The sequence below is a fragment of the Falco punctatus genome (genome assembly GCF_963210335.1).
Source record: "Falco punctatus genome assembly, chromosome: 7".
NCBI classification, from domain to species: Eukaryota; Metazoa; Chordata; class Aves; order Falconiformes; family Falconidae; genus Falco; species Falco punctatus.
In genome coordinates, this window is record NC_137587.1 from 3,271,933 (window position 1) to 3,293,480 (window position 21,548).

Below are 21,548 nucleotides of genomic sequence, written 5' to 3' on the forward strand. Positions count from 1 at the left end.
ACATGCTTTGTTGTTTTCTTGTTAATTTTTTATGGCTGTACATTTGCAGTGTTTGGCTTTTGGAAAAAAGCCTGCTGGTGCCTGTGTTATGGGAGCTACTTCTCAGACAGGAGCTGGGCAGAGGGCTGGCAATGGGAGCATCTTGCGGGTGCTGGGGTCTAGGCTGCACTCGGAAGCAGTGAGAAAGTTTCTCAACTCAAAGCTTGAGCCAAAAGCAGTTCTGGTTTGGGAAAGAATGTGATGCTGTAGGTTGCAGAAGGTGACACTAACTCAGTTTGGGGGTGTTGTGTAGGTTTTGGTTTGCCCACCCACTTGCAAAGGGGCTGCTACTGGGATTTGAGGATCATTGAAAAGCTGATGAGGTAGAGGTAGAAGAGAAGGCTCTTGTGTTCTGTGATGGTGACGTTGCACAAGGAGAGAGGGGAAAAAAGGGCAGACTTGAAAAGAATGAAGCGCAGGGAGCCAGAGCTCCTGTGTTACTGTTCTCATGCAAATCTCTGGAGATTATTTTTAAATAAAAGATGAATTTAAATTCAAATGGTGTAGAGCCGGAGGACTGGCTGTGTTGACAGCGGGTTTTTATGCTAGAATTTATCTTCTACGAGAAGATGGTGAGTGGTGCTCTGCATGCCCTGCGCTATGAGGTGCTGCAGGGAGGATCGCAACAGAGGTGTTCAGGCAGTGAAGGAGGGGAGGAGAATAAGGTCTTTAACCTACATTGAAGTGTGTGACATGAACTGGGGCTGAGGCTAAAATCTGTCATCTCCTTCCTGTTAGCAAGTAACTACTGTACAAGTGTGTGCTTCTCCTGTATTAGTTTATCGTTGATAGTTTTCCCCAGGAGTGTAGTAGAGGAAAATGGATAACACTATTTGCATACTGGTTTTTTCTCACGTGCTTATCTCTCATGGCTCATTCAAGGCCTCGGTCTTGATTTTTCTTTTTCTTGTTATTCTTTTTTTTTTTTTTTCTTCAAACAACTAGTAGATGAATGTCCTAGCTGCATGGTTTGAAGTATCTGCTGGTGGGTACAGCTGTGCTGGGACCACTCCTTTGCGTTTGCTGCTGCCTGCCAGTTCCTGTTGGGACCACACGTTTGTTTTGGCTCACTTTGTGCAGCCTTTTTGCACAAGGCTAAAGGAGCAGCTGCAGTTGATGTGTGTGGAGGCGTCCTCTAGGTACCTGGATAAGTGGATTTTGTCAGCTGCCGTTGGTACTCAGCTTTCTGTGAGCAGTAATGACTCTTGATATTTGTGGTATTCATGGATATGGAAAACCTCACCAACCGGGAGGTGTTCAGTGTGTTGCAGATACTACGCTGTCATCTGGCTTGGGGCCTGCAGGTGCCAGGAGGGGTATGTTTCAGCGTTGGCTGCAGGCAGTCCTTGTGCCTGGGTGAAGGTTGTTTGTAGTGTGGGCAGTGCTGGGAGCTCTGGTGGTGGAGCGGAGAGGGTGGAGCGCTGCGGCTGCTCTATAAATAGACCCGCCAGGCTAAGATCTAGGGACTAAAGATGGGGTTGCTATGGAGATTGATCTGAATCAGATTACCTGTGGGTCTGTTTTCACAGCATGTGCATGTGTGGTGACTGCGTGGTCTTGCATGTACAGCAGGCTGCTTTCACCAAGCCTTTGCCTGAAGCAGGAGGGAGGGAGGGGGCAGCGCTCAAGGACCAGCATATGACAGGATGGGGAAAACTGTCACTATAGCAACCAAGAGCCTGAATCAGTCCAGCTCTGCTCTGTGGTGCTGCAGAAAGGTTCCTGTCTGTGTGGCGTGATACTTCTGTTTGCTAACTAATTCTGGTCATGTTTGGTCTATTTGGCAGCACCTCTGTCCATGCTACCTCCATTTTGCTCTGCAAAATTGATGTGGAGGCTTAAAGATATTCGGCTGTGTCAGTACTGCTTTCAGAAGGCAAAGAGATAGTATCATTTTGTAGTAGGAGAGGAAGAGATGTTTAAATTGTTACTGTTCTTCAGAAGGGCTTCCAAGGGTGTCTTTTTTGTATTACCGAAACCTGTTTTTCCAATTCATTTTTGTAATTTTCTTTAATCTGATTTACTCTGTCCTTTCCCTCAAGCTTTATGGCTAGATGGAAGGTGGAAACAGTTGGGATGCATCTGCTGTTTTATCCATAAGGAACTCTTACTAACTCAAGTGATGCATGTGCTCCAGGGAGGATGCTTTTAGAACCTGCCTGCAGTCCTGGGTGATTCTCTACTGGGTGATTTCTTATGCTTGGGACTATCCCTAGGCATTTTGCAGAACCACACCTATATTACAGACTAACTATACTAGATGAATATGCCATTGTCTGTTTTAGGCATGCTTGCAATGCTTTGAAAATGCCACCCTTCTTTTTTTATTGTGCCAGAGTGCTAGTATCTTTTTTAGGAGTCACAGCATTGGCATGCACTGCTGCCTTGCCAAGGTGGATGGCAGAACACAAAGCAGTTGCACCAGAATAGCGAGTCTGTCCAGGTCTGGCTTCAGAAATCGTTCCATGTTCTGTCAAACTCTGGAGAAGGGGAGGTGTTCTCAACTCATCTGTGTTTCTTGCATTAGTAGAACCACTGTAGTATCTGGGTAATAGGGTTAATGGGCTTCCTAGAATGTTGCGTATTTTTAAGTTTAAAACTACTAGCAAAGTTTAGTATTGATAAAAGCCGAGGAAGTGCAAAATGGCTCATGTGAAATGGGGACTGCTTGTCGGCTTCTTTAAAAGCTTGGTACAAACAAAATTAGTATGTGCTATACCAGAGAGAATGGCTGGAATCACTTGAAATAGACTTGGAAAAATTAGTAACCAAAATTTCAGTGGTAAAGATTCCAGAGAGATTATTAAAACGTCTAAAGACAGGTCAAAGCTACCAATAGATCATACTGTGCTTCTAACTGTGGTAATTCCAGTTCTGCAGTGAGTTACGTGGGGTTCCTGGCCACGCAGGTGAGGTTGGCTGGTCCTGAGGTACTTGCACCTGTTTCTCTAGCTTAGCAGATAGCTGTCTCTCTCAGAATACTCAAGGTGTGTAATGTGAGAAGAGGAAACAGAAATCAGCTAACAAGGGAGCACTGAAACTCCTGGCCCTACTTGTGTTTGTTTCAGCTTTGTTGAGTCCAATTGGTATGGGTCTTGAGTTCACAGTAACCAACGCGCTGAGGTCAGGCATAGTGGCTATAGACCTGAACACAGTACAGGCTGTCTTGGTTGAGAACAAATAGAAATTCACAATGTTCCAAGGACATTTTAGAACGGAAAATTTAGTTCCTTTTGGACATGGCAGGAAATCTGGTCTTTTGCAAGGTGACATTTCAGTGAACCAGAATTCCTGTGGCTTCTGTCCTGTAATTCTTGCTGTCTCCTTCACAACTTGCTTTTTTTTCTTTTAGAAATTAATGTCCCACTGTATGCTCTTCACTTAGCAAATGGAATTGTATGACCCTGATTTATATGCTAAAGATATGCATGCACTGGTGAACTGTGTAGTATGATCCTTGTACCAGATAAAAGCTGGAGATAATGGAAGGAGAGGCCTTTCTGGTACTGTTCGAAACTATGGAAGAGTTGCAAGAAAAGCAGGGCTTAACATCCGGCTGTTGGAAAATAATCTCATTGTCTTCATGTAATTTTTTCAAGCAGTGATTTAAATACCTGCTGACTATCATGCAGTTGAGTGTAAGGCTGGCCTGTCAAAGCTGAAAGCTGCTGGGTGAGGAAAACGACTGTAAGTGAGCTAAGCTGGGTTAACAGTTTGTTGTGTTCAAGTTATTTTTTGACTAAATTACTTTGTTCCTCTAGCTTCGTGTCTAGAAAGAAAAGACACTTAAAAAGGCTGAAGACTCCAAGGGGTAGATGAGATAGGGGTGCTGCACAATTCCTGTCACTCAGGACTAATGCTGGGTATCGGTCTCACACAGATGGCTCTGAACTGGTAAAAAAATGCTGCAGTTCTTTCACACATCAGTTCTGTGGTGTGGTGCTTTTCATGAGAGTGTGTGTTTATATAGCTTTTTTTCTGGGAGGACTTTAAATTGCAGAATACCATGCAGATTGTCCTCTAAGAAGCTGTGCTACAACCTAAACTGTGGGTGTTTTGGGGGTTTTGAAATGTAGAGTAGTACCAGTAATAGAAGTGTTGTTTTGAACACTTTTTTTTTCATCTTGAGTACTGGTAGGCCATGGGTTAGTGCTGGCTCTGGCCTTTGTCTTTGTGTCTGGGCTACTGTGCCAATTTCTCCTGGTTCGTGAGTATTGCTGACAGCTGCTACAGTATGTGGGTGGTGTTAATTCTCACCAACCTGTTCACCATCCATATGAGTGCTTATTGAAACGATGGTGTTCTCTGACATGTGATGTGTTTGTACAGTATGTTTCTGTGGTGCCCTTCGCTTCTTTAATTTTCTCCTTTTCTTGAGTTGAAGTTACAGGAAGTTTCTTCTCAGGCGCTGCTGGAGGATTCAGCCTTCAAAGGGCTGGTTCCAGGATGTTTGCAAAGAGAAATCACACTGCAGAAAACCTTTTCAGAAATAGTGACCTAGAGTTAAAGCAGCTTGAGAGAGAGGAGAGGCCATCGATGTCAAAACCTGTACCATCTCAGAGTCAAGATTAATCTCTTGGTTCTGGTCCAAATGCCAGCATGAAAGAGGAGAAATGGAAGTGTCTCTCGGTTTTTCAATCTTTCTGTTCTGATGTACTTAGTCTGTAAAATCTAGGAGCTGGAAGCAGCGTGATAGCAAACCTCTGAGAAAGACACTGTTTTACCTCTTTATTGTTGTAGAAGAATCTGTCATCTGTAGTTCTGTGTTTGTATTATATTCAGTCAGGTTTTCCAGATTCCCTTAGCTGCTTGTTCCTATCTCTGCTTTGTGTCTGCACAAGCATTTGTGTGGCCACTTGGTGAACCAAGCCATAGAAGTAATCTCGTAAAAACAAAAGTGGCAAGGGAGGAGAAGGGAGTGCGTTAGTTTTGGTCTGTATCGATTCCACAATGTGGTTCACCATGCGACTGCACGAACGCTTCCAGCAACACAGAGCAGGGAATGACGCTGGCCTGAGAGCAAGCTTTTGGAGATAGGGAGGGAAAGGCAGCGCTGTACCGCCTGTTTCTGCGGGTTCATACGGATCATCAGCTGTGGTGTCTGATTCCAGTCAGGAGTAGGAAGGTGAGTTCCAGCAAATACTGATCTAATGCTCTTGAACTGCTGTCATCAGCCATTACTAGGTCTTTGAAGGAGCAAGAGAATGAATAGGGGAAGGCAAAAAACCTGAACTTGGTGCTAATTCTTCTAGCTCTTGTTGCAGTCCAACAGAACTTCATCTTCCAAAAGAAAGCCTTTGTCCTCTTAGGTCTCACTGTAACTATGACCTTGTTAAAAATAAGTATTCAAGCAAAGGAGCCCCTAGAAGCCTCTAGAAGCCCCTGCAGATTATCTGCAGCAGTCTGATCTACTTGTGCTGCAGTAGAAATCGGGAATCTTTGGAAGTGCTCAGATCTTTTCTTAAAAAAAAAACCTGACAGAATTACTGATTTATGGCATCACTAGGATGCAACTTCAGCCATTCCAGGGACATTGGAAGCGCTGCATGTGTTCCCTTGTGCTGGTGGTCTGCTCACATACTCGTTTGAAAATTTTATGGTTTTGATGGAGTCTTTGTATTGCCTACCATGCTAGCTCCTTTGCAGAACTGTAGGGAAGCTGTGTTAAGCATTGCAGTCCTAAGAGGTGTTCTCCAGGCTAGAGAACAGGACAAAACCATGGGATATGGACAAGTTACTGAAAGGCAAGCTAAGGTTGTGGTCTTGTAGCCTCTCAGTTACTCTGTAGTCATTGCATGTGTTTTTAGTCCATTGTAAATGCAGTTTAGTTTCTACGTTTTCACTGAGGAGTAGGATAGTCTCTGTTACAGAGGAAGAACATATATTTGGTTACCATTGAGTAGTGGAAGTTCCTCAAAGTCAAACTCATAGGTTACCTTATGGTAACTTACTCTTATGCCCGTATCTGTAACTGAACAGTGAGTTCCTTAAACAGTTCTGGGTAAAGCTGTTTGGAAAGGAAACAAGTAGTTCTTCAAACTGAAGGCAAAAAGATCCCCTTGATCATGCCAACTTCATCTTGTTCTTCTCAAGTTCATCTATGCCGAAACACTTGCAGAATATGTTGGATCAAGAGCTGTTGCAGGACAGATTTTACAGTGTTTTCAGTAATATCATTAAAATGAAGAGAAATGAAGAGACGACAGGAACTTTGCTTCCTCTGCCTGTGTTTTCTCTGTTGTTTACAGAAGATACTTTATGAAGTATTGGTGCTCAGAGAAGGTGATTCATAGTGCTGTCACGTAGGAACCTACAACGGCTGTAACTGAGGATCTGCTAAAACCGTGCCACAAAGTCTTATAAAACGTGGGGGTTTGTAGGTGTGAGCGTTAAGGTTCCTTTCAGTTTATTATTCCATAATTAATACTTACTAGTATGATTTTCCTTTTTTGATAAATGATATACATACTTCTTGTGTGTGTTTGCGTTTTTACTGATATTTGGCAGGCTCATGAATAAAATTCCCCAAGTCTGTACCTGGAATGTGAAGGGCTGGTTACAAAGCAAATATGTTGCTAGACTTGGAACGCAACTGTGAGATGCTGACAGTTACAGTGGCTTTAACTGACCTTTGGTTGTGAACTAATGAGAGAAACATCAAGAATATTACCTAAATTTGATGAGATTTACACATTGTTAATAAATCTGTTATAATTTTATATAACAGATAAACTTATAAACTTCATGCTGCAGAACTGAAAGATTTCAGTACAGTAATAATAGTTGTCTGAATTCTGTGATAGCCATAGGATGTAAATATGAACTGGAATACAAACCTCACTCTGAATATGCCCCAAAAGGGAATCAGTTCACATGTTTTTGTGTAAAATAACTTTATTAATGCTTGCACTGGGGTGCTCAACTTATATAGTTTGAGCATCTCTGATTTTAGAGTTTCCAAGAACTTTCTGTTTCAGAAAATTTCTGTTTTCAGGTTGTTTTTGAATGTAGATAGGAAACATTGAAATTACAAACAAACAATTACAAAGTAATTTGTTACTTTGTAAGATTTTTTTTTTTTTAATCTCTGTCATGAATTTAATGGAGTGTGAATGGTGAGATTGGAAGGAACAATGTTACAGTGCTTAGTGAATTCTGGATGTCTATTAAGCATAGTTATTAACAAATGGTAATGCTGCAGTAAAATACCAATTGTGCCAAGGGGACTTTTCTGTTATAAAGTGGTCTGAGAAAGTAGCTGTGGGAGGCATGGATATCAAGATTAAATGGTGCAGATACACAAGATAAATGAAATTCTATAAAGTAAGTGAAAAAACCAGTATGATTTACAAGAAGCACTTTTGCTATTGCAAACTGCAGTTCTGTAGAACTGTGGTTCTGTATCTTCACAGAAGAAGTGTTGGACATCTCAGTCGTTGAGGATTGTGGAGGTCATTCTTGCTCTAGGCCACATCCAGGTTTGGGAGGGTGAGGTGCATTATATCAGATCAGACTTTTCTTGATACTATCCCTTTTTTAGTCAGTCTGTTTATCAGACAGCTGAAGTTCAGATTGCATGTTTTATGTCAGTCATGTTTAACTGTACAGATTGCCAATTAAAGCTCCTTTCCCAAGCACTGTAGGAATCCCAGGGATTTTCCTGAACAATACTTTTGCCTCGAACCATTTCATGAATAGCTCTTTGCCAGTGACATGCTGCTTTGTTTGTCTGGTTTTTCTTGAGGTCCTCTTGTACTTTGTTGTGTGTTTTTCAGCTCTCTCTGCTTTTGTGGGCATGTGATTGTGGTTTTATACTCATGAAGAGAGAGATCTGTAGATGTCCGTAACTGCACAGGACACTGAGGATTTTGGGGAATGTAATTAAGGTCATGAAGTTGCTCATACGTATTTGGTATTCCTGATTATGCCTTTGACACTCCTGCTTTTCTTGATTGCAGGTTGGACTTGCCAGACGATTCCAAGCAGATTCTGTTCCCCAAGGCAGTCGATCACGGCTGGCTGGATAACTGACCACTGGATCGATGAACAGAAATTCACTGAGATGACATAGGAAGGGGTGTCAAGGACAATGGTGCAGAAAAAGAAAACCTGCCCTCGGTTACTTGACTATCTTGTGATCATTGGAGCCAGGTAATGTAAGAGTCTCAGCGCTGCTTTTGTTTGGGCAGTAGAGTGGGGATGGATAGCCTGGCATCCACCGATGAACCCTTGCTTGGAGCTGAGCAGGTGCTGTCTGGAATGCATAATGGGAGCATCTACTTGGGCCAGGGTACCTTCTAAAAGATACTTGTGCAGCCAAAGTTCTTTAATTTGCAGTCTTCAGACTGCTTGTTGAGGGTCTGCAAAGGGTGACTAAGAGAAGTGATTTTATATATGACTCTCTGGTAGCCTATGCATCTGAACTTTGCTTCTGCTGGCATCAGGATAGAGGGATTCAGAAATCGAAAATACTGAAAGCCACATGCAAGTAAAATTATAGTTTAGGGTTACTTTTCTAGCCTTTGAAGCGTAGTCTGTAAATTTAGTTTAAAAAAAATCATCTGGAACTTGCCTTACTTGGCTGTTTCTCCTTCTAATACTCATTTATCCTCATAGGAATGACATGAATGCTTTATTTTTTTAAAGTCTTATTAACAATCAGCGGACAAAACATTATGCTTATTTACTTAAAGTGTATATGAAATGTAGGGTTGATACGTGTGCTGTTTGTTCAAATACACAGGTGCTCAGTAAATGCTATTTTTCTTTATTCAAAGTTTATGCAGCAACTTTCTGCCAGTCTATTTGATGCGTGTGTTCTGAAGTCTATTTTACTTTCATTTTTAAGTATCAGTGGTTTATGTGCATCACCCTGTTGCTTTACCTCCCACTTCCTTTTTGGAATACTTTGGGGTGCAGCATTTAAATAGGCTAAATGGAAGAAATCATATAATCCTAAGTAATAATTATTTCTCTTATTGTATATTCTGGAAAGAATAATAGTTTAATTAGTTCTTATTGTATGTAGAAAAATAACCAAGTTTTCCATATGTGTGTCACTGACTAGGAAAAGGAGGAAGAAATGTTAATTGCCTCCTCCAGTAATGCTTATAGTGTCTGATGTTCCCACTGAGGAATTTGCTAGCATCACTTCTGGAGTCCTCCAGTTCTCTTGGGTTTTGCTGGACAGCGGCAGCTGGATTGCTAATGCCCAGAGGTCTTTTGTCTCTTTAGGCACTTGAACAAAAATGCCTGTGATAAGAGATGGAGCTGACTGAAGTAATCAGCTACTGCAAAGTCCTTAAAGCTCCACGTGGCCTTTACCATCACATCTTGTTATCTACCATGTGCAAATAGCAGTGCCTTTTGGAAGTATTCCCTTTTATTAGATGCAGATTTTCTATATGTCTGAGCAGACTCTGTAGCTAATATTACTGCAAAGGCATGAACTGATGATGTATCCACTGATGCTTTGTTGGCGACTTTGTCCTTTAACCATTTACTGTCAAATAAACTCTCTAAACAGTACCAGCATTATTTGACGTTTCTTCTTCAGCATATGATGCATTAGTTGTATCCACTGTATGTAAAAGCTTTTCAGGGTTTCTTTTTTCTTTTCATACAGTATTTCAGTACTTAACTGTACAGGCAGGATAAATTCTGTTACCAATTTATGCTTTATTACTAAAGCATTTTTATTTTTTCTTTAATAAAATATTAGCTTGGGAGAATTAGTCAGCAGAGCTATTTACACCAGTGTAAACTTACCTTTTGTAAATTACCAACGTTCTATTACTACTTGTTTGGGTTTTCTCACCTCTCAGATAAGAGGAAAGCAAATGTAATTTCTATTTCAAAATGAGCAAGTCTAAAGTATCAAGGCGAGAAAATGTCTTGTAGGAGATCCCATAGGAGAGTGATGGTGGAGCCAGGTCTCCTACATCCCATTAAGTAAACATAATACTAAATGCTAATTACGTTAGAAAATGGTGAGAGGTCAGACTTTAGAGCAAAGAGATCAAACCAAAGAGCTGTTGTTCTGGGGACATACTTTTCTTCCTTTGCCACATGGATCTCATACTATTTGTCTGGCACTTACTCAGTAACTTTAATAGAAAAATAGTGGTAGGGAAATAGTTAATATCTGGAAAGAATCTGTTCTTCTGGTGGAAAATTAGGAATGAACAGTATTACCTTTCTGTCTTTGTGTTCCATTAGTGATTGTAGTAAAAAGGCTGGTGAGCCAGTGTTACGCAGGTCTGCATATTAATGCCTGGCTTTTATAATAACTTACACTTCAAATCCAACTTGAAAATCAAACCCAGGAATATGTATCTATATCTATGGTTGCTAGAACTTTTTATTGAAAAATTTACAGGATGAGGTCCATATCATTCTACTATTTTTCTGAGTTCTTTCCTAGTAAATTCTTGTCTTTCCAGTTAGGAATTGATACTGGATTTTCTTACTAAATTTTCATAGATGGCTGAAATCCAGGGAGGTTTCATCTGACTCTATATTTGGAGAGGGACAGTATTTCTTACCCAAGTGTTGCCCGGAAACCTGTGTGGTTGAATTCATCAAATGAAATCAAAGTCAGGAAAACATGATAATACGATGTTCTTCTGGGAACAACATACTTCTGAAAGGCCTTTCCTCAGTCAAATTTGAAAAGGCTTTGTATTGGGCCTTGATAAAGATGGTATAGACCTTTTTATTTAACCGTTCTGCAGCTGTGGCCTTGTGCTAGTGATGGAGCATTTTGACTAGCGACTGAGAAGTTGTGCTTTCCCTGCACAGTAGGGGAGAGAAAAAATAAAGATGAAGCTGCACCCACAGGCTCCTGACACGTTAGCAGGGAGATACCAAAGATGATTATGGGCATACTAACCATTCCATGACTTTATGATTAGTCGACTATTTATGGGGGTTTTGTTTGCTTTTTTTTTGTAGGCAGCCAAGTAGTGATAGTGTTGCTCAGACTCCTGAACTGCTGCGACGTTACCCTCTAGAAGACCACGTGGACTTTCCCCTACCACCTGATGTTGTGTTCTTCTGCCAGCCAGAAGGATGCCTGAGCGTGCGGCAAAAACGCATGAGCTTCCGTGATGACACTTCCTTTGTCTTCACGCTCACAGACAAGGATACAGGTGTCATTCGCTATGGAATCTGTGTCAACTTCTACCGTTCCTTCCAGAAGCGAGTACCCAAGGAGAAGGGAGAAGGCACGGGGAGCCATCGAGCTCGGGAGGGACAGAAGTCCACCAAATCTGGGGACGCATCTGCACCCCAAGAGGAAGTGGGTACTGAGAGTTCCGAGAGTGGTTCTTCCCTGCAGGCTCCAAGTACAGAGTCTACTCCAGATGTGAATCGATCACCGCGCAGTAAGCGCCTGGCCAAAGGCAGCCATCGCTCTCGGAACAGCACTCTGACTTCTCTGTGCATCCTTAGTCATTATCCCTTCTTTTCCACCTTTCGTGAGTGTCTGTACACCCTCAAGAGACTTGTGGACTGCTGTAGTGAGAGATTGTTGGGCAAGAAGTTGGGGATTCCTCGTGGGGTGCAGAGGTATGTTGAAGGGGAAGAAAGAACTTTTTCCTCCCGCTGTTTGTGTCCAGGGCTGCAATTGTCTGCATGGCAAATTGTAGCTACAGGTGTGGCTGCAGAAGCTGCCAGATACTGGTGGTTGACCTTTTTGATGTTTTAACCCAGGATCACAGTGGGAAAAGGAAAGTTTTGTGATGATTGACTTAAAACTTCTCTGTCTGATTCTGTAACCTGGTAAGATTTTAATTTTTGATATGCCTAAGGAGGCACTATCCTGCTAACAACTGACTGAGCATCATCTTTTCTGAAGCTGAGCACTGATGCTGTTATTGCTGCTTTGGCCTATAAGCTCCATGGCAGTGTATGTCAGGACTGATTCTCTAGAAAACTAGAAACAGCCAAGAAGCAACGTAGAGAATTTCCATTTGGGGCAAGAGGGAAATGGTGAAAGTGTGCCTAATAAGCTTATGGAACAGTCTGAACTTCAGCGTGGGAGAGAAAAGACTAGAGAATCAGGAATGGCTGAAAGAGATCAAAGTACAATATTTGAAGGGGAGAGGGAGGAGACGTAGAAAACAAAGGAGTTGGCTAGGAAGCATATGGGAATGGGGGTTGGTAACAGCAAATTAACAGGAACTTGGTGTATTTTTAATGTGATGTAGTAATCTTGCATATCTGCTATTAAAATGTTGGGTATGGAACAAAAGCTGTTGCACTGTAGGGTAGAGAAGGAACAGTGTCTTTATGTGTATCAGTCATGGATTTTTATCTGTGCTGTTGTGCCTGACACCTACATTCCAGGATGATATTTTCCCTTCCAATATGCTAACTGAAAAGAGAAAATATAAAAGGAATTTCTGGAGGAGGGGATTGTCTCAATAGTAAGAGGGATGGGGCTGTGAGATGGCTCATAATGTGATTTAAGTAGCCTGGTACATTCCAAATTAAACTTGTCAAAAGCAAAAAATGACAGGACATCTATCATTTTTATCTTTATGACCCCTTTGCATTTTTTGCAAAAAAGGGGGGGAGAAATCTGTCCTGTTCACAGAGCAGTAGCCTACTTCTTGGGTTACTGCCCTGGAACAGTTCTAGGTGAGTCTCCTGGGCTTACAACTGACTCTCTTGCGTTAGCAGATTTATCACCTGAATCCACTGACTGCTGGGGAAAAAAAATTATTCTGTCATAACAAAACTTTTTTTTTTTCCCCTCCCCATGGAAGTGTGTATTAAGGGAGCTTGTTTTGTCACTTGGTTTAGTCTGATAATTACTGAAGCAGAAAAAGAGCTAAATTTAATTATTTTCCTCAACTCTGAGAGCTCATCTGATTTTTGAAAGAGGTGCTAAAATATTCCAGTGTTTGAAGGGTGTGTGGTATTTGAAAAGTTTGCTCTTTTTGGACATAATTCTTAAAGAGCAGAGCTGAGTGACAGATGAGGAGGGCAGGAGAAGGAATACTGAGCATACGTCTCCGTGGGTTTGAATTACCATGTGGTTTGCAAGTTGTGACCTGAAAAAGTAGAACGGTTTTGAAGTGGTGGCAGAATAAAGGTGAAACTGAATTCTTAAAGCTTGCAAAAGGATGAGCATGCCTGTTAACAACCTAATGTCTTGTGCATTACAAGTGGCTGAAGGAAGAGTGGAGGATGCGAAGCATTGCAGTTCCTGAGAGGTGTATCACTTGCTCGGCATAATCTCAAATTGCCCTTCTTTTGACCCCTCCAAAACTAATTTTTCTTCCTTTCTGAAGCCTCCAGTGTGTCCTTTTTCCTTTTTGAACTGTAAGGTAGAGCCTCTAATGGGAACCCATACCATTCTAAGGGATCTGTTGGAGTAACTGAAGATATTTATCAGGCTGAAGTTTGTTGTCGAATGGCTACAACATGTTTGCAGCCTTCACTGTGCTACAACATTAAGGGGCTAAGGCTCTCTAGACAGCTTTCAGAAATTCATATTGTCAGCTGAAATGCATCCCCTTCTGCTATTGGTTATTCAGCTCTTAAGAATGACATAATGAAATTTAAGGTAGGATGAAAGAAGAGTATTTTATTATGCCAAAACATCTGGGAGATCTTGGTGTGGCATATTTTTCTTGTCTTGGGTTTAGTTCCTATTCTTGCAAATGTTTGTAGGACTGCTGGAAGCAGCATCCTGCAGTCAGTCTGCCACAATTCTGGGTGAGATGTGAGAGTATCCTCTGTGTGTGCTGCATTTCAAGCACCAGGGTGATGAGAGATCTTTAGAGGTCTGGACCTGACTGAACCCTTTAAATAAATGAAGGAATTCTTAGGCGGGAGTGACATACTTGTGTTGATTTAAAAAGGTGGTGAGGGGCTGGAGCATCTCCCCGGGGAGGAAGGGCTGAGCGGGCGGGGGCTGTTCAGCCTGGAGAGGAGCAGCTGAGAGGGGATGTCACCCACGGCTGCAGGTATCCCCGGGCGGGTGCCCAGGGGACGGGGCCAGGCTCTTCCCAGCGGTGCCCAGCGACGGGACGAGGGGCACCGGGCACAAACCGCCACACGGCCGGTTCCCTCTGAGCAGGAGGGAGAACGTGTGTCCCTGGCGGGTGGCGGGGCGCTGGGCCGGGCTGCCCAGAGCGGCTGGGGAGGCTCCTGCTGCGGGGCCATGGTGCAGCCTGCGGGGAGAGCCTGCGGGGGGGGATGGGGGCTCGGGGGGCACTGCCCGCCCGCGCTGCTCCGGGATTCCTGCCAGTGGCATACTTGTGTTAATTCCTGCCACAGGAAGATTTATACTTCCCCACAGTGGTTGTTCCAGCAAGTTAAATCCCTACCCTCCATTCATCTGTGTAACCAAGTGATTGTTAGCTGCATCTTTTAATTCACGGTGGGTCTGCCTTTTCCCTGGAAGACCCTTGTGGAAGGGCTGTCAAGTGAAGCTGTTGGAGTATTAATCTTGTTCTCCCTGTACAGGGATACAATGTGGCGGATTTTCACAGGCTCCCTCCTGGTGGAAGAAAAGTCTAGTGCGTTGCTACATGACTTGCGGGAGATTGAAGCCTGGATATACCGGCTGCTCCGCTCGCCAATGCCTGTTGCTGGTCAGAAGCGGGTGGATGTGGAAGTCTTGCCACATGAATTGCAGCCAGCTTTGACCTTTGCTCTTCCTGATCCATCCCGCTTCACCTTGGTGGATTTCCCTTTACATCTGCCTTTGGAGTTGTTGGGAGTGGATGCCTGCCTGCAGGTGCTGACCTGCATCCTTCTGGAGCACAAGGTAAGAAGGGAGGAGGTGATCTTTGGTAGGTATGTAGGAAGTGCTCTTCTCTTCAGATGGAGTGTGTAGAGCAGGCTGGGTGTGTAGAACAGCTGTCTCCTGCACTGCCTGGAATCAGTTTGTCTGCAGGGGGGCAAGGGATAGCTCTTTCTGACATTCTTGTTTTGAAAAGTTTTGCTCTCCTTCAAAAAAGCACCTGAAGCTTGTTTTCAGACAGATTAATAGAGGGTCACCCAGTTCACAGGGAGGCGGGGGAGCATTAGAAGTGAATGGGCTGCAGTGCTAATGTGAGTTTCTTTGGTTCCAGGTTGTATTGCAGTCCCGAGATTATAATGCACTCTCAATGTCTGTGATGGCCTTTGTGGCTATGATCTACCCGTTAGAGTACATGTTCCCAGTGATCCCTCTGCTTCCCACCTGCATGGCCTCTGCAGAACAGGTACGTATTTTTCCTTTATTGCTCTTTTACAAAGGCTGTTTCTGTGATGTCTGAAACTTATATAGGAGTAGCCCTTGTTTCCTTCCCCACTGTTTTCGCAGGGATTGTAGCAAAGTCTGCCTTGCAAAGAACGTTCTTTGTGTGCCATAACTATTTAAATCAGAGGTAGCACCACTTATTTAGGATATCTTCAAAGCATGCTTAGTGAATAGTATGACTAAGCACTAGTTCACAAGCAATCGACTGAAAGACCATAGATCCACAATATTATGACGAGTATTTACCCCCCACCCTCCCCCCAGCTGAGTATTAAGGCCTTTGGGGAGAGTCCAGCGTAATATTTGAGGATGCTTGCAGGTTCTTGATTCAGGGGTTGGGATCTATTGCCTGCAACGTATTCTTCTCAGAAATATGAACTGTTGAGTTACTTCAGCTGGGACCCTGGGTTTTGCCAGTAGTCGGCTCTCAGCAGGAGCTCATTGTTTTGCTTGGAAAGATAGAATTCAGGCCAGCTTACTGCTTCAGTGCTCTCTTGCAAATGATGCTGCAGGTTTGTTCTCATAGCACCCTTGGAGGTGACCAACCGTTCTAGATTTAAAGAATAAATTAAAGCCACTGGTCTCAAGCTGCTACATGCCTTATTGATGTAAGCTTTTCCCTCTGCTGATTCCCTTATCAGAAACAACCTGAATTTTTCCTTAGGTTTTCCATGTACATTTGAAAAAATGTGTCAGTTCCTTCTGCTTCCTGGAGATGTTGTTTTGAAACCAAAATACCATTACAAGGGTAAGGGTAAAGCCCTTTGCATGGGTAGAGCCATATTTACAATGGCACAGACTCAGTTTGAGCTGAGGGTGTATTCAGCTGTGCTCACTGCATCTCTAGTTAGGTTTGGTCCATGACAGATTGACAGATGTGGCAAGCTGTTAGATTAGCTAAGTTTTTTTTCCCAAGAGCCATGTAGTCATATAAATTACATCCCAGGGTAGGGGAAGGCACAGGACGTGGAAATTCATTGTCTTCCAGATGAAAATTGAAGGTCTTTGAGTAGGAGCTTTTATTCTGCCTTTTTTTTTTTCCCCTAAATGTTTCTATTGTATGAAATTAATTATCAGTGCCTTGTGTGGTGTCTCCTCAGCTATAAACATCCTGTAGTTAATAAATAAATAATTGGGAAGGACGTGGTGATATCAAATGCAGATCTTGTCCTTACTGAAGTCTCTCTTTCTCTCAGTTGCTTCTAGCCCCTACACCTTATATCATTGGTGTTCCAGCAAGTTTCTTCCTTTATAAACTGGATTTTAAAATGCCTGACGATGTATGGCTGATTGACCTGGATACCAATAGGGTAAGTGGTGTCCATGAGGACTTGCGGCTTTGTTTCCAGGGTGTTGATGCAGGTGTCTGTGTGTTGGGGGTTGTATTGTGGTTTTTTTTTAAATTAATTATTATACTTTATGGCTTTTATTCTTCAGTCTCTGGCGTGGTGGAGATTCTATTTTGAAAATGACTACAGCTGGGGAAATTGTAGTCTGTTGCTGTGCTTAATTCCAGGTGATCGTTCCTACAAATGCAGAATCTTTGCCAGCACTGCCAGAACCAGAAGCTTCAGAGCTGAAAAAACATCTGAAACAGGTAATAAGCACTTTGGGGAAAGGACTCAGACTCAGTAGAACTTAGCAGCTCTTCTGCTGTACTGGACAAGAACGCAAGTCAGCAAATATAAAGCAAAATGTGTTAAAAGCAGGTGTGTATCCTGGCACATCAGATGGATGTGGAAATGTTTCAGACTACTAGATACTCTTGTTCAAAAAAGTGTCCCTTGGTCACTCATGGAGAGGTCTACTTCTCTGAATGTGGAGGTGGGCTGATCAACAGGGCTGATTAAACAAAGTTGTGGGGGTTTCTTTTGAGATTGCTGAGCTGTATGACTTTCTAACATTGTCTTCTCCTGACTAAGCTAAATCTGAGACTTTCATCTTGTTTCAGATCTCTCTGTAGTTTCTCCAGAGGACTTTGTTGTCATTTTTGTTACCTGTTTCATCTTTTTCTGTCCCTACTGCTTCCACTTTTGTCATTTGTAGGGGAAGCACAGGACTAGGACTTTTCTGTCAACCTGTTTGAGGTGCCTCTTCCGTATAGTTGGCCAGATAGAACGACCCCCATGTTAGAAAGCAACAGCATTTTGAGCTTGAAAAGCAGTATCAATTCATACAGATATTAAGTGCTAGGTATCCAGTTGCTGCTTTTCTATATTAACGGAGAGAGTTAATTTGGAAAACTGAGTGGTCCCTGAGGCTTATAACTGCAGTTAATTTCTTACCCAGGTGAGGGATAATTTGAAATGCTCCTGGACACAACAGATGGTTTCTGTTTTTTACTGTTGTTCGGGGCTAACTGTTTCTGGTTGGTATAGAAAGTTGCAGATTCCTCCTTTACATTTGCCACGTGGGCTTTAAACTGACTTGATCCATCAAGCTGTGATCATCTCTGTTTCCCCTCCATTCACAGATCTGTGTGTGAGGTCTCAGTCTCTCCTCTCAGGTCCTGCTAAGCCATTAATCAGCTTGGGTCATCCTGGCTGATCGTGTCAAGCAGGTTTTATCTCTTTATTTCTGTTTTCCTTATGCACGCTGCATGCAGTATCTAAAGGTAAAGTGTGTAACTAATGTGATGAGCTCTGCTCTTTCTCTCTCCTTGTAGACCAGGAGAGCAAAGTGTGTAACCTGTTTGATACCTCAGTACCTGCTGTCAGCACAGATGGAAGCGATGTGTTGCTTGGAGTTTTGTTAGATCCACCTTCCTCCCACTTCTGCCTCACCCCCTTGCAATTTCAGGCACTATTCAGCAAAACTCACTAGGGCAAAATTCGGTATCAGAAGAACAAATTGCAATTTCCTTGAAGACATATTTAAAATTCTGAGAGTGTTCACCCAAATTTGAATTACATCTTTGTGTATTCCTGTAGGCATTGTCATGAAGAGTTGACCATTGGCAAAGGAGAAAGAGTGCCACTGGCTGCTGTACAAAGTAGAGAAGACTAAATTGTGGCCCACTTCACTAAGATTAACACTTCAGTGTGCCTTTGGGTCTTGGTGACAATGAATAAAATTCAGGATATCTGCTTTTAAACTACAGTAGAAAATTCTTAGCTGCATCAATAAGGCCAGCAGCCTTTCTACTTTCCAGAGTGGCCAGATGTGAATGTTTGGGGGTGGGGCAGTTAGACCTGTCTCCCAAGATGTGCCTATTTTGTGGTCCCTTTTATTTCCTCTCATTTGTGATATTTTGTAGTAATAGATATTTATTTTTTTTTTCCTTCCATCTGTTTCTCTGTGGTCATGTGCTCGTCTTGGCTCTGATGGGCTGCTGGTGTTATCATATGATCTTCCATCTTGCCTCCAGTGTCTGGTTAGCATGACTGCAATCACTCAGAAACAGCTGCTCACTCCTGACAAAAAGGTTCTTTATTTTATTCTTTTCCCCTCAATTTTCCATTTTACCCTTTTCCTTTGGAGTTTTGGTTTTTGTTTTGTTTTATATATTTATTTCCTTTTGAAATAAAAAGATGAAGACTCAGTGGGCAAGTGGGAGAAGCGAGGAGGATTTAGGCTAGGTCTGGGTGTCCAGGACTGATGTACCACCTGTGCTGCTCCAGTGCATATCCTTGAAGATGTTACAAGGGTCGAAGAGGAGGTAGCTTTATGGAGAGATGAAGACCTCATTCAGATAGGAAGTGGAGGTTTTCATGGATGCAGGCAGGTGGCTGTGTAAAGGTGTCTCCACATTGTCCTGGGATATCACACTCACTGGTTGAATGGCCAAGTTGCAAGGCAAGTTTCAAGGCCTCTAGGTCCCGAGATGTATTCAGATTACACATGGGAATACCTCTGCAATAAATTGTACACAGTGCAGTACTACTAGTGGTCCAGTTTGGACTATCTGTTTTCATGTCATGAATGACCTAGCAGAGAACTTCTGTGCTACCCCTTGGCTGGCTCCAGGACTGTTTCAGCATTGAGGAGATTGCTTTGACAATCCCCATAAAGGAGGGCCTGGAGGTATTTGTTGACTCAGCACAGGAGATGGTTTAAGATGAACTAATGGAGCATGCACAATTGTTGCAATTGCCTAGAGGGCAGGGTAGCTCTTATCTCTCTCTTCTTCCTTGAATCACTTTTCTTGCTGAATATGTGCATAATATTGTCCTTCACTAGGCACTGGCCAGCATGAGTCTGAATACTCAGCCCATTCTTAATCTAGAGAAGTTCCACGAGGGGCAGGAGGTGTCACTGCTGCTGGGAAGACCGCAGAATGATTTGCAGTCTACTCCCTCCACAGAATTCAACCCTCTGATCTATGGAAATGATGTGGACTCTGTGGATGTGGCTACCAGGTGAGGCTGAACAGGAGAGTAGCGTTGAGTCTTTGTAAATGTTGCGCTTGGAGGCAGCACAGACACTTCTGGGGGTCCTGTGGTGAAAGCATCTTCCAGGTTCCACTTTACATCACGGGGAAAAAAAGAGCAGAAATTACAGTGTTTATCTCAGATTTATTAACAGCATGAACATAACTGTATATCTTGAGGGGGTGTTTTGTTTCTTGTATTTTCCTATAGAATATTCACCTGGTGTCAGTCTGATATTGTATCCTCAGCTTAAATCACAAGCCTTGAGCTAAAAAAAAAAAAAAAGCTGGAGACTTAGTTGTCACTTCAGCTGGCAGATATGAGAACGATGTCCCTCATTGAGTGGGTCTTAGTGTTGGGATGGTGAATTAAAACAAAGTGATTTCTTGGGTTTGGGGTTTGTTTGGTTTTTTCCTTTTTTTTTTCAAGATAACTGTTTTCTAAGAAGACTTAGATTTTCATACTGGGTTACCATTCTTCAGAGGTTTGAAACACTGCCTACGGCATATGTTTCAAAGGCTCTCTGTTTTGTTCTGTGTTTTTATCTAATACATTGTCCTCTGTTTCTTTTTAGGGTTGCTATGGTGAGATTCTTCAACTCGCCCAATGTTTTGCAAGGTTTCCAGATGCATACTCGCACCCTTCGACTCTTCCCACGACCAGTGGTGGCCTTCCAGGCAAACTCTTTTCTTGCCTCTAGGCCGAAGCAAACACCTTTTGCAGATAAGCTTTCCAGGACACAGGCAGTAGAGTACTTTGGAGAATGGTCACTCAACCCTACTAACTATGCTTTCCAAAGAATTCATAACAGTACGTTTTGGTCTTGCCTTTCCTGGACTTGGATGTCATGGCAGAACTTAAAAGCAAAGAGATTCTAGGGAAGGATTTTGTTTTACACCATGTTATTCCTGCTGGGGTGGGAAATCCAGTTCAAGGAACAATTTTTTCATTTTTATGTATATCTTCATGTGCTTCTTCCAAGTTAGCCCTGTTATTAGCAGCTCACTCCTCCAGTTAATTTTATCTCTTGTCTTGTTTGGTTACAGAGAAGTCTTGTAGGCTTCTTAAGAGTAGAGATTGTCCCTTTCTTTGTGCAGGACTTCGTAGGAGATAGCTTCACTGTGAATGAAGCCTTTGATGCCAATAAATGAGATCAATTAACTCTCCCTTTTTTTTGTGCAGACATGTTTGACCCAGCACTGATCGGTGACAAACCAAAGTGGTATGCTCACCAGCTGCAGCCCATCCACTATCGTGTCTATGACAGTAATTCACAGCTGGCTGAAGCGCTGAATGTTCCAGCAGAGAAAGAAACAGATTCTGATCCCACTGATGACAGGTTAGTGGGAACCATGACCCTAGGCATGTGACGGTCACTTCAGATGGCTGGGCCTCTCCTCCTAGTTCTCATTTGCAGCCTTCCCTGTAGCCTGCTAGGCCGCTGTATCATTTCTTCTGTCTGGGCAGAATACTGACACACAAGTGAATTGTTGTCTTACTGCTTTGTCATCACAGCAGCTTCTTAACCCCTTGCTAGTGTCTTCTCAAGCCTTCATTTAATGTGATGCTCCACTTGTATTTTCTGGTTTTCTTTTGCTATTTGTATGCCACTTGACATTTGGTGTTTCCTCCCACCCTAATGCTTTTCCCTTCCATGCTGTTCTTTCTCTAGTTATTTCTATTACAGTACTACAAGTACACCCACCTATCTTACCACTCCTTCAAATCTCTACTCAGTGTGCATGTAGTTATGCGAAGCTTGTTAGCACTACCCACTGCCTGAGACCTCGTGTGTTCAGTAAAATAAGAGTAAACTTTTTTTTTATAGTAGTTTTGGCCATATTTCCCAGTTTTGCATCTCGTTTTATTGTCCTTCATTG

The 21,548-nt window shown here is 42.7% G+C and overlaps 1 protein-coding gene across 25 annotated transcripts in view; it reads left to right on the forward strand.

Moving 5' to 3' along the window:
• The window catches only part of MADD (MAP kinase activating death domain), a 76,413-nt gene that overhangs the window by 5,715 nt on the left and 49,150 nt on the right, over window positions 1-21,548 (forward strand). For 13 of the 25 annotated variants that reach the window (XM_080395688.1, XM_080395677.1, XM_080395670.1 and 10 more), the window contains exons 2-11: window positions 7,998-8,190; window positions 10,993-11,607; window positions 14,518-14,821; window positions 15,129-15,260; window positions 16,495-16,608; window positions 16,815-16,895; window positions 18,666-18,722; window positions 19,478-19,656; window positions 20,243-20,478; window positions 20,851-21,006. In XM_080395688.1, coding sequence (XP_080251814.1) covers window positions 8,129-8,190; window positions 10,993-11,607; window positions 14,518-14,821; window positions 15,129-15,260; window positions 16,495-16,608; window positions 16,815-16,895; window positions 18,666-18,722; window positions 19,478-19,656; window positions 20,243-20,478; window positions 20,851-21,006 — 1,936 coding nt within the window. In that variant the 5' untranslated portion in view covers window positions 7,998-8,128. Of the gene's footprint in view, window positions 1-7,997; window positions 8,191-10,992; window positions 11,608-14,517; window positions 14,822-15,128; window positions 15,261-16,494; window positions 16,609-16,814; window positions 16,896-18,665; window positions 18,723-19,477; window positions 19,657-20,242; window positions 20,479-20,850; window positions 21,008-21,548 lie in introns of those variants that run through there. The other 12 variants (XM_080395694.1, XM_080395683.1, XM_080395685.1 and 9 more) reach the window with 3 other exon arrangements.